At 54.9% G+C, this 12653-nt stretch overlaps 1 protein-coding gene across 9 annotated transcripts; it reads left to right on the plus strand.

Moving 5' to 3' along the window:
- The first annotated feature begins 1341 nt into the window (after positions 1-1341).
- HEMK1 (HemK methyltransferase family member 1) lies at positions 1342-11323 on the plus strand. 9 transcript variants are annotated; one of them, XM_043587422.1, is made up of 11 exons: positions 1342-1714; positions 2462-2841; positions 3140-3231; positions 3542-3635; positions 7658-7792; positions 8121-8185; positions 8463-8512; positions 9430-9538; positions 10379-10474; positions 10626-10739; positions 10903-11323. In XM_043587422.1, the coding sequence occupies exons 2-11, from the start codon at positions 2614-2616 to the stop codon at positions 10961-10963; spliced, it is 1044 nt and encodes a 347-aa protein (XP_043443357.1). In that variant the 5' UTR covers positions 1342-1714; positions 2462-2613; the 3' UTR covers positions 10964-11323. The 9 variants fall into 9 exon arrangements, with proteins under 9 accessions (XP_043443357.1, XP_043443358.1, XP_043443360.1 ...); XM_043587423.1 differs by having other exon boundaries at positions 1342-1439; XM_043587425.1 differs by having other exon boundaries at positions 1365-1439; positions 2462-2803; positions 3504-3635.
- The last annotated feature ends 1330 nt before the right edge of the window (positions 11324-12653 follow it).

Raw genomic sequence — 12653 nt, forward strand, 5'->3', positions numbered from 1 at the left:
GCTCTGATCTGGCTCCGCCCCCAGCAGGAGCCGGACACTGGGTGTCGGTTCCTGCAGATCACCCCTCGCTCCCCGTGGCCTTTGCTGAAGTAGGGTCGAGGACCTTGGATGGCTAAGCCCTTCTTGCACTAGAACTCGGGCGGAGCTGTACCTCCGCCGAGATAGACGCGTGCGCCCGAAACGCAGGCGGACGCTGAAGGCTCGGGGAGAGCACTGGACTGGGAGTCCTTGGACCTCCATTGAACTCTGGCTCGCCCCTCTATGGCTTTGTGACCTAGAGCAAGATGCTTCCCCTCCCTGGGGCTCGCTTCCTGCTCAGATGGGCTCTACTGAGAGGCCTCTTGGGTAAACGCCCACCCCAGGCTAGAAATGGGGTAGCTTAGTTCAGAGAAGTTGGGAGCAGGATCGTATTATTATTATTGGATTGGTATTATTATTGGGCAGCCTGACACAATCCTACATATATTCCTCACAATAGCCTCCATCCACAGCGCGATCATCTCAGGGGAGGGACCCTCGGATACCTTCTAATCTTCGGATTTTCAAGGGAGTTTACGAGGATTAAGGGTCTGGGATCGAGCCCAGGAAACTGCATGTTTAATAGTAGTTAACAGTGATCTAGTTAACAATAGATCCTGGTGGTAGGAGGGTGTCAGCAGATCACACTTGTGTGGGACAGGTCACACTTTTGTGGGACACTGCCGTGAGTTTTATAGAAGGAGCAACTGAGGCCCAGAGTGAGCTGGCAACAGCCAGAGTTTGAACCCAGGTCTCCAGCATCCAAACCCTAAAACCTGGGAGCAAGAGGGTCAAAAGCGGCCCTGGGGTCTAGTGACCCCTGGCCCCCAGCGCAGCTCGGACCACTCTCGGCCAGGTCTTGAACACTGGGTCCCGCCCTCAGATTGCTACCGTCCCCACCACTGGAATCCATCCAAGTGCTGCTAGGCCTGTGCAGAGGCTACGCTAGACCATGCCCCTGGACATCGCACTCCAATTCTCAAACCCTGGGCTGGCTGCTGACAGCCCCGTTGGGGCTGACCACGCACCACCGCGGCTGGGTACCCAAACGGCAGCTCGTAGTAGTCCCCGCGGGCTGGGGCCATGTCCCCTCCGTGACCTTCAGGAAGAATGGGGAGACCTGGTCCCTAGGGCGCAACCTCCCACACATCCACGCACCCTGGCGCGGGTGGACTACCGGCGCACCTCGCGTGGCTTTCACAGCCTCCTCAACAGCCCGCAGCGGCTTCCCGGGTGGAACCCAGTAGCACTAGGAACTCTGGAGCTGGGCAACTGGGTCCGCCCGAGTCCTTTCTCAGAAGCACCGACACCGGAAGCAGGGCGTCCGAGGGTGCTCACGTCGGGTCTTGCATATCCGGGGGCCATGCCCCTGCAGTTTCTGCATCCGGGCGCGCGGGCGGGCGCGGTAATTCTTCAGGCCGGTACGTGCTAGAAATGGGAACCAGGACGGGTGCCCCTGGACTGCAGCACTCTCGAGACCCCCACTCCGCGTTATATAGATGAGGAAACAGGCTTGGGGAGAGGCGACCTTGCCTGGGTCATTAACGATGCTTTGCAGAGCTGAGAGGGAAGCTGCGTCCCGGACTTCAGGCCTTGGCTCCTCCTGGGGCAACGCTCAGGTGGACAGAGCTGCTCTGGAGACCGGAGGACGTCGGTTTGTGTCCTGCCTGGGACAGTGCTAGCGAGGTGATTTTAGGCAAGTCGCTTTCCCTCCCAGCTGGTCTCTGAAGGTGTGACACTTAGCAGGTGCTCAGTATGCTAGTTTGGACCTTAGTCCGTGCGACGGGAAAGGGGACCACTAATTTTAAATCTTCTGTTAAATCTTGTTTGTGATAACTTAAGTATAAAGTTAACAAATAATCGTCAATTTCTTTTTGGCTGGGGATTTATGCTGATGTTTAGGATTATGGGTTAAACGGGGCATGGGGAGAATTTTAGCATACAAATCAGTCCATGCAAAATGTCAAAAGCAAAGCAAAGCTCCCAAGCAAAGGCAATCTCCTCTCTTCTTGCAATATTAGTTAAGAGCATGTAACATTGAGTCCCTCCCGTGTGTTGAGCTGACTCTCAGGCCCTTGACATTCATTGTCTGCTGCACTGCTCACATGGAGTTGATGCTATTCTCCCCATTTTATGGAGGACACTGGAACTCAGAAATAATGACTTTCCCAAGTCGCACACACTAGATGATACAGATCTGTTCAGCCCTCAAGCCTGAGCCCCGACCCATCACCGGGGGCTGAGCTCTGGGTTCAGCCCACTTCAGCTAAAAACATGATGAAAACATAATTGGCCAAGACAAGAAGAATCAAATAAGTGGGTGAGGGTCTAAAATGGAGTTAAGGAGGTAGCAGAGCAAGAGCATGCCCTCTCTCAGGCAGCAGGTCAGGGAAGAATGGGTCACACAAGACTCAGCTGCTCTCCTGGTTCTTCTCTCTTACAGGTTGGCAGTCACATTTGGATCAGAGCCACCTTGAGGAGCCAGAGCCTGTGACCGTCTCTACCTGGTTGGAGCCAGTGACCCATCTTCAGCAGCTGACATCACTTGGAAGACTTAGGGACCTGGGAGCACTCAGGAGAGCCTTTCCCTGAGACATGGAGCTTGGGGACCGAATGCTCCGGGCCCTCCTGTCTGCCCTGGGAAGGAAGGGAGGCACCAGGGGCTGGGCCTTCAGCTCATGGCAATCCTATATGCCCCTGGCTGGGTTGTTGAGTGCCACAGAGGTGGTCAGCCACTGGACTGCAGTCTTTGAGAAGAGGGGCATCCCTGAGGCCCAGGCATCCAGTGAGTACATCGTGGCTCATGTCCTTGGAGCCAAAACAGTTAAGTGCAGTGTTGTTAAGAGGGCAGAATATGGGGGAGGGAGAACCTTAGGGAAGAACATCCAGGCTTTTCTGCCCCACTGAGAATGCTAAGCTAAGAGTGATGGGGTTTTTCTGAAGGCGTGTCTTAGATGGATACTTATTCATTCACCCAGCTAACGTTTACAGTGTGTGCCGGGCAGTAGGGATCCAGGGATGACCAAGGTGGTCAGTGTTGGGCCCACAAGCATTGTCCACCTAAACCTGGGTCAGGCCCTTGGATCAGGGAAGGCAGCCACTCACATTCTCTGTGGGGCAGTTTCAGAGCCTGAGACCAGTACTTCGGACCCAGCCCCTGAGTCCTTGGCAGCTACAGCATGTGCAGAAGCTGAGTCACTGCCGATTGCAAAGGTGAGCATCCATGGGCCAGACCTGAGGGCTCTGTGGGGAACAGATGTCTGATTTCCTCCAGCCCAACTAGTTCGTGGTCAGGGAGGAGGAAAGTATACAAGGACTAGGAAGGTGTTGGTCTGAGGGGTTGATGAGAGGGGAATCAGGCAAGTAGAAAGGGAGAAGGGAGGGAGGGAAGGCCTTGGCTCAGAGTCCTGGGGCAAGGAGGACGACCCTGACGCTTTTGGTAACCCACAAGTTCTCTCAAATCAGTCATGGTCCTATCGGTCCAGGCTCTAGCACTGATGTCACCCAGCTGCCTTCTCTGTAGGATGCCTGTGCAGTACATCCTTGGGGAGTGGGACTTTCAAGGGCTCAGTCTGAAGATGGCCCCCCCAGTGTTCATCCCTCGCCCGGAAACTGAGGTAGGTGTGGCACCAGGACAGGGCAGGATGGGGATGAGGGTGGGGTTTAGGGTACCTGTCTTGCTCCACATTTCCTCCAGGGGGCGCTGGGACCCTGTGATTATTGTCCTCAGAGGCCTTGCTTTTATACTGGTGTCTCCTGGAAGGCTTGGTAGGTGGGGCCAAGAGTGTAGAGGTCTCCTTCTGGCCTCCTTGAGTGTCCTCACATCCCAGACCAATGTCCTAGCTCCCAGACATGGCCTATCCAATCCATGGGGGGAAAGTGCCTTCCTCCTATCTCAGGAGGCGTTGGTGGAGTGGATAGGGCTCCAGCTGGACACCTGGAGGCCTGGTACAGCTATGTGACCTCAGGAAAGTCATTGACCCCTCTGGGCCCACATGATAAAAGGGTTGGGCCAGGGAATCTGTGACTTGGTGGTTCTCTTAGATCCACTGTCTGGTCAAGTAATTACCCGTGTCCCTCAAATTACTAGGACTAGGGATTGGGTGGCCCTAGATACTGTCTGTTGGTAAGGCACCCTTATTGTGGGAGAGATGCTTTCTGTAGCCCTTCTTGGGCTTCCCCTTGACCTTATAGGGAGCCAGAGAGAACAGAGCAGGTGGATGGTGCTGTGTGGGGGCTGATGGGCAAGCTAGAGGGCACCAGGCTCTGAGAAGGAGTGTTTCTCAAAAGGTACCCAGGCATACAAACATTCCTAGGAAAGATCATACCTCATTCACCTGCCCAGACAGGTACCCAGAGTCCCACCTCATTTTCCTAGACTCTCTCCCCTGGCCAAGAAACCTTCTGACCCCATTCACTTCCACATCATGTGGTTCAGAGGCCAGGTCCTCACTTTACAGCCCAGTACTGGGAGGGACAGTAGGGAATCTGAGAACTACCTAAAGTCACAGGGCTGCCAGTGGAAGGAGCGTGGGGGCAGCACTTGGACTTTCTGACTCTGGGTCAGGGCCCCACATCTCCCATAGGGCTGTCCCATCTGGGATTGGATGAGCTGGGATAGAATGCGGAGATCCAGAGCAGGAAGTGGTGGTCTGCCACCTGTAGGTTCTTGGGAGGCTACCCTGTGTCTTTCCCAAGCATGTGACCTCTGGCTGGGAGCTCACTTACTGTCTCCTGAGGCTGCCAAGGGTCAGGACATGGGAGGGAAGCTACCATGATGGCCTTTCAGTCCCCTCAGAGCTGATCTGACACCAGCCATGTGCTCCAGGGTTCTGAATGTGGAATGCGGACTTCTGGCTCACATGGGGGCCCCCCATTCCTGTGTGGGTCTGGGCCAGAGAGCAGCTCTGTTGCAAGGAGCAGGGGGAGGGGAGAATGGAGGGGGAGGCTGTGGTTGGGAGGTCAGGTCCTCACCTCACTGCGCAGACATTTCTGAGAACTTGCCAGGTTTGCCCCAATGTGAAGCCACATTGGGGGTGCTTTACCAAGAACTTGAGAGGACGTGGCCTGTGGCAGGGAGTAGGGAGAATGGGTGCAGGGAACAGTTTATGGTGCCTGTGATCTTTCTATCCACTGGAGGACAGTTTCTGATGATGGGGGCAGAAGTCAGAAATGTGAAGCTGTAGGTGGCATGTGGCTCGATGAGTTGGGCTTTCCCTGTGGGTGGGAAGGTGGCTCAGTCCCCAGGCTGGCGGTGTGTACAGTGGGAAACCCAAGGCTGAGAGTGTGAGCCATTCATATCCAATTGGGCAAGATGAGGCTCTGCGGGGTATGGGAGGCTCAGTGCCTTATCTGTGATTAGCTTGAAAGAGGCAGTGCCACCTTCATGGGGCTGCTGTCTCAGAGCATCCGAATGGAGGGTACTCACAGCAGTCAGGTCCTGCTGAGGCCTTGGGCTGACTTCTTGACGGAAGCTGTCTGTTCCCCACATTCCCTTCTATCCCCACCCCATCATGGTTTTGGATTCTTCCCTTACTCACCTAGAAGAGGTGCCCTGAGTCTGAGGCCAGCTCAGCTTTCAGCCTCCTCTAAAGAGCCACCAATTTCAGGCTGATGGAGGCTGGAGGCTCTTCACTTGGTGAGGAGGAAAGTTTGTGGACTTCTTGCAGCTGGTCTCTACCCCTATAATTGTCCCATAGCCAAGTTGATCCTCAAGTGGTCTGGAGTGTAATAGAGGGTCCAGGGGACACTCAGCTTCATGCGCTCCCTGGGATGGCCGTTCATATATGTTGTATGTCTCTCTGAGGTCAGGGGTGTCTCTGTGAGGTGGCTGGCCAGTGTGGCTGTCCAAGGGGTCATTCTCCAACCAGAGTAGGTCTGTCTGTGGCCAGGAAACCAAGAGAAGTTCACACCCCTGACAAGCCTCAGCTGTCCTACCAGATGCTCAGTATGTGGCCTCAGTGCTGAGCCCGCAATCTCCCACCACAGCTCTAGACTTCTCGCGCTATGGTAGTCCCAGTGCTATGGGCCCAGGTTGCTGCAAGCACCCCTGCAATCTCCAGTAGTGCCTGGTACAGGACTAGTGGGAGCAAGTGAGGGAAACAGGAAGGGTTAAACCCATAGGCCAAGTCCTACCTGCCTTGAACTTGCTACCCTGGGCACAGGTGAGCTTTGCTCCTGGGATTGGGGGGCCTGGAAGGATAAAATGCCTTTTGGGACTCAGGACTGAGGAGCTTATATGGCAAATGGGTCTGAGTGATCTGGAGCTGTTGAGCTTGACTGTTGATATTGGGAGTTTGGGAGGACCTAGGGGAGTCTGAGACTTAGAGGGTAGCTTCCCACGACCACTGAGAGCTTGCCCAGCACTTGGAAAGTGGCCAGGAGGCCCCTCTGAGGGTCAGGCTTTGCCTGTGGGACACACTGTGATGGGTTAGATTCCTGGTCTTCCCATCATGGAGCCTTCAGTCTGGTGGGAAAGGCAAACTGCATCCTGGACTTTAGACTCATGGTGAGGAGCCATGGTAGAGAGAGCCTGGTGGGGCGGTGGGGGTGAGGAAGCCTTTCTGGAGAGGTGGACCTGTTTATAGATGAAGGGAGCACCCACTTGCAGACCCCTTTGCCCATTCCTGAGCCAGCCCTGCCTAGGATTCCAGGAGTCCCAAGTAGGGAAATTCTCCTAAGGGTTGTCTTTGAGAAGGAAGCACACTGCCCTTTCCCAGTTCCATGCCTGGCTGCTTGGGCCCTCACTCCACTGCTCATTAGAAACAGTTGGCTACTGGGCAGCAGCAGCCCTCCACTCTCACCTCCACCCTGTATTGGTTTCCATGCACAGTCCCTGCAGGTAGCAGATGGGTGGACAAGACTTGAAAGCCTGTTGTTTCCAAAGTGACAGTGTCTATAAGTGTCCCCAGGCCCCCAAGGCAGGTGCAATCAGGCACCTCCCACCACACTATGCCCACTTATTCCCATGCCTTGTGTATGCATGCCACAGCCCTCTTCGGATATGGGGCTTAGGTAGGACTGTGTTCTCCCTACTATGCCCCACCTCCATGGAGGCAATTCCCTGTCCCTCCCTGGGGGCCTTCTAAGTTCAGCTCTATGAAGAAGCTGGGGCCACTCTGGCCCCTGATAATTGGCCATCATGAGCTGTGAACCAGGCTCCAGGAAGGGCCTTGACCCCTGGGCCTTAGCTTCCTCATGGACCATTTGTGAGGATCCAACAGATTAATGGAGGGAAAGTTCTGGAATCAGGGCCAGTCAAAGAGGAAGTGGTCGAGGAACATCAGGCATGGTTCTAGCATTGCCATGTGCACAAAACAGAGGCTGTCTATAAAAGGCCTAGCTGAGGTTTATTGAACACTTACCATGTACCAGGAATGGGACCCATGTCTCACGAATGTGTTTCTGTTTAATGTCCCCAGCATCCTGATGAGATGGGTTATCATCCACTCAGTTTCACAGGTGGGGAATCTGAGGCCTAGAGAGGCAGAGTGACCTGCCCATGGCCTGACATAAAGTTCAGTCTAGCTTTAGACACCCCCCTACATTGACCCCTCTAACCATGCTTGGGCCTCTGTGCCAGTACCCCCTGGAGGGTCGGGTTGTCACTAACTCTGATCCAGACCCCTTTGCCTCACAGGAGCTGGTTGAATGGGTGCTGAAAGAAGTGACCCAGAGTTCCTGTCCAATGGGAGCCCAAGGTGGCCCCCTCATCCTGGAAGTGGGCTGCGGATCGGGAGCCATCTCCCTCAGCCTGCTGAGTCAGCTTCCCCAGGTGAGCCCCCTCTGCGTCCCTGTGCCCCACCCTGAGTAGACTGGGGTTACCACTCACTGTCCCACAGATCCTTTCCCCACCCGTTTCTGCTAGAAGCACTTGAGAGGAGGTGGCCAGATATGGGAAGACAGGGCTGCCCTCAGCCTATCATGGTCATAGCCTCTAACTCTTTTCCCTTTTTCTCTGGCCAGACCCTGGCTACAGAGAGGGGAATGGCTGTTGGGTATTTCCCTCCTCTCTAGTAGGGGTTGGAGGAGAGCTCTGGTCCCCAGCCCTGGCCTCTCCAGGCACCTGCCCCCTACATACCCATCATTTATTCTTGGGTTAGAGTCGAGTCATTGCTGTGGATAAAGGAGAAGCTGCCATCTGCCTGACCCAGGAGAATGCTCAGAGGTAGGCGGGCTGGGGAGACAGAAGGTCAGGATTGGGGAAGTCTGACTTTGGGACCTGGTCTCAGTCCCTATTCAGGTATTAAACTCACTGATGTCTGTTTTCTACTCCTAAGAAAGGGGAGGTCGGGGGGCGGGGGTTGCCTGGCATGGGTCCCACAGGGTTATGAAGGACAGTGGGCACCAGATAACTGCCAGTCCAAGAAGAGTTTATTCTCATAGTCCTGGTAGCCACAAGCAGGAGCCTCCCCTGTGCTCACCCTCACTTCCCATCTCTTCAGGCTTCGGTTGCTGGACAGAATTCAGATCGTTCCCCTGGATGTGACTTTAGGTATCTTCCCTACCCATCTTCCTTGGGGTGGGGATCCTCAGCACAGGTGCTGACTGGTGGAGAGATGGATGGAGGCTTCCCCAACACACACACACACACACACACACACACACACACACATACACACTATCGTAGACCAATCCTGCAAGTCCCTGCTGCCTCCTGGGCTGATTTGACCCATGCAGGGACCACCCACAGGGTCTTTGTTATTTTCTGAACCCCTGTAACTAGTGAGATTAACTAGGGCTTGCTTGCTTGTTGTCAAGAGATGAGCAGAAGCTCAGGAGAAAAGCTTTAGGACCAGAATACTTTAATACTTTAGTGCCTACCCATGCTGCTCCTGCCTGGCCCAGGCACAGCACAGCTCAGCCACACCTTTGCAGAGTGTTCTTGGGTTCTGGCTGCAGTTCTGGCTTCATTACATATCCACAAGATCTTTGAGCCTCATATGCACCCTCCATAGAGTGTGATACACCTGGTGTGGCACCTGGCACCTGGATGGAATGGACAAGCAGAGTTGCCAGGAACTGACTGACTAAAGCCAGGCATGCCCTCCACACACCGAGTCCATGTGCTGGCTATGGGGCAGCATATGGCAGGGCCAGTAGGGTTACAGAGAACAGAGGCTCTTGCATTGACTAACCAGTCAGAGAGGTCTTCCTAAAGGTGGCACTTGAGCTGAGATTTGAGAGGAGGGAGAGAGGGCAAGGATATTCCATGTGAAAAGTTGCCATCTCAGAGTATACATGCTCCTGGCCAGGCTGCTGGCCTGGGACCCTGGGCACTAATTTGCAGGTCTGGGTTATCAGATCCAGAGATAGGCCCATGGTGTGGCTTGGGGAGGGAGACTACCCAAGGGACATGGTGGCAGGTAGAGCTGCCACCTAGTCTCTGCTGTGTGTTCCCTTTGACCATAGAGGGGAGCTGGTCACACCTCCTGCCCTGGGGCCCCATGGACCTGGTCATCAGCAACCCTCCCTACATCTTCCACCAAGACATGGAACAGCTGGCCCCTGAGATCCGCAGGTACAGGGTATGATAGGAGGGAGCCAGGCCTGAGAAGGCCTTGGGGGATGTGTCTGCCCTGGGGGAACTACACCATTGGGAGGGCCAGGGAGGGAGAGGGGACTGAAAGGGACAGTGATGTTGAAAGAGAGGTTCACTTAGGAGCCCACAGACCTACTCAGTTCAGCTTCTGCCTTCCCACTTAAGACCACTGAACTTCTCTGAGCCTCATTTCCTGCCTTTGAAAGGGGAGTGATAGACCTTTGCAGGGCCATGAGGAGGACTTAGCAATGAATAACATTAGACATGGTATAGAATACATAGAAGGTGCTCAAATGCGTACATCATTTTACAGAAGAATGAGGCCCGGAGAGGGAAGATGCCTGGTCCAAGGTCATGTAGGGGCTTAGCAAGAAGGCTGGGACTAAGACCCTACTCCAGGCTTTGCTGTGAGTCATCCTGTTCTCAAACAAGGGCTGAGAACTAGGGGTAGCCCAGGATCCCTTGGACGAGGCAGGAGTAATGTGGGTCAAGGTGCTGGCTCCCCCTTTCCAGGCTCTCAGGAATGGTCTAGCCAGTTCCAAGCTCCCCCCCCAACCCTGCTCCAGACTAAGCATAGGAACAGACTTGCCTTGCTATCAGTCAGTGGGATTCGCTAAGCACTCCCAGCACTGCCTGGTGGGCTGCTGCCTATAGGAGGTAGGGGCATCAGAGCTGCTGTTTGGGGTCTCCTTCCTCTGTGTCCTCAGATTTTCCTCTCAGCCCAGAGTGTAAGTTCCATGGGGCCCCTTTGTGGAGGGCCCTGCTCAGTTTAAGATACCCCCTGTCCCAGACTCTCACCTTCCACTGTTTTCCCTTCAGCTATGAAGACCCAGTAGCCCTGGATGGTGGGGAGGAGGGCATGGACATCATTACCCACATCTTGGCCCTGGCACCTTGGCTTCTGAAGGACTCTGGGTATGGATAGGGCAGGTCTCCTGGATCTGTCCCAGTGTGTACTAGGCCTGCCCTGACAGTCATTCTGCCCCCACGCCTCCCGGTCCAGGTAACCCAGAAGTGCAGGTCCTAGTTCTGCCTGGTTGAGCTGACCCATTTCTCCTCCATGTAGGAGCATCTTCTTAGAAGTGGACCCAAGACATCCAGAGCTTGTTGGCAGTTGGCTTCAGAGCCGGCCTGACCTGTCCCTTGATCTCGTGGCTGTGCGCAAGGATTTCTGTGGGAGGTGAGCTCTACCTACCCCACCCCTACCTCCATAGTCATAGCCACACTGGTTCTTCCACTCAGGCCATCCACAGCTCTGGCTGTGGGGAGAATGTGCTGTTCCCACACTCTGCTCATCCCCTGGGATTCAGGCAATGATTGGCCTCTTGCCCCTGTCTCCTTAGGCCCAGGTTCCTGCATATCCGGAGGTCTGGGCCACAGTGTGGCTGCCTTATGGAAGCCTGACCAGGGCCCCAGCCTACCAGAGTGCCTGGCTGATCCTTCTTCCTGGAATGCTACTCAGGGGGAGGTGATGGCACTTTCTAGAACCCAGATGCTTATGACATTTCCCATGGCTCTGTGATTCCCCAAGCTCCACATTTCTGGGAGACTTGGGGATAGAAGCAAGGGTGGGGATGTCCTTCTTGGGGTGGCAAAGAACAAGGACATCCATAGTTTGGCTCAGAGCTGAGCAGACCTAGGTTCCCATTCTGGCTTCCCATCACATCAGTGTGGCCAAGGGTAGGTTGCTCAGTGTCTCTGTGAGTGGAATTGCCTTGGGGATGTTGGGAGATATGGCCAATAAAGTGTCGAGAGACCAACAAATAGTCGTCTAATGTTTTGTTACTGTGATTTGTGGGTCCCCTGCCCCCTTGTCCCCAGGCAGTGCTGGGAGTAAGAGCTTCCTCCTGTTCCAGCAGGACTAGCCATCAGTCTCCCATCTGGTGGGAGTGTGAGAGTGCAGTGTGGAGAAAGGCACATGGGTGCTCCTTTTGGCCTTGGATGCCAGGGCCTTGGGACTGATCAACTCACTCCTAGGGTTCGACCTAGCCCTCAACTGCCCTAGATACACTCCCACACACCCTGACTGGGTCTAGGCTCTGAGCACAGGAGTGTCATCTGAATTTCAACTCAGAGCTGACTGCCTGCTTTCTGGAGGGGATTGGGCTGAGGGTCTTTGGTGCACAGTTCTGGGGTCACCTATCCTCATTTATTTCACTGAAGGCTTGAGCCAGTAAGGAGTAAGCAGCGTTTACGTTTACTTTTTATTCTCATAGCTTTTGGCTAAAACATTCCTTCCAGGTTGACCTTGCAGTTTCAGGTAACCCATCTGTCCCTGGTTGGAGCTGGGGAGAGTGAGAAACCCAGACAGCGCAGGTAGCTGGTTGTGACCTCCACCCAAGCTCTGGTCTGTGCAGACTTGTGGCCACCAGGAGGCCCAAAAGCCCAGCCCTTCTGTCCACAGCGACAGGAAACCTCCCAGTTGGCAGGTGTTGGTGTGAATCTGCATCAGAGTGGGTCCTGAGGAACATGCCAGACCAGACTGGCTCATCCCACTGGCACTTTCAAGGGCCTGACCTGGTGGTACGGTGGCCAGAGGCAGTATGGTCTGGTGGTCAGTATCCTCTGCTAAAGCTAGGATGCTGGGCTCCAGGGCTGTGTCTTGCACTGGGACCTCGGGCAGCTCCTTTCCCTGCAAGAAGCTGGCTCTTCTGGCTCCAAGGCCAGTGTAAGGTGGCAGCCTCATTTTAGCCTCAGTCAGCCAGGTGGGGTGTGAGCTGGCATCTGAATCCTCACTCCTCCAGCAGGGACTCCCCAAGAGAAGATGTGGCCTGCCTGACATCTCATGGTGGGAAGTAGCCAAGTAGAGATGGGAAGTTAGGTCCCTGCCTTTGGGGAGTCTGTATTGCTGGGCTCATACCTGGCTTGGGTGACCCACTCCTTCCCCTACTGTGCTGAGGGTCACATCTGCCTTAGCAGGGGCCACACTGCAGCTCCTAAGGCTCCTGTGTCCTGCTCCTTGCCCAATGCCAGCCACATGGACTCCAAGCTCCTCCTGACTTCGTTTGAGGAGGATCAGGGACTCCCCATCATGGCTGCCTAGAAGGAACCTGGGAGGGTGCTGTAGGGCACAGCCAGAGAGAGGTTCCTGGCT

This window comes from Prionailurus bengalensis, chromosome A2 (genome assembly GCF_016509475.1).
Source record: "Prionailurus bengalensis isolate Pbe53 chromosome A2, Fcat_Pben_1.1_paternal_pri, whole genome shotgun sequence".
Taxonomy (NCBI): domain Eukaryota; kingdom Metazoa; phylum Chordata; class Mammalia; order Carnivora; family Felidae; genus Prionailurus; species Prionailurus bengalensis.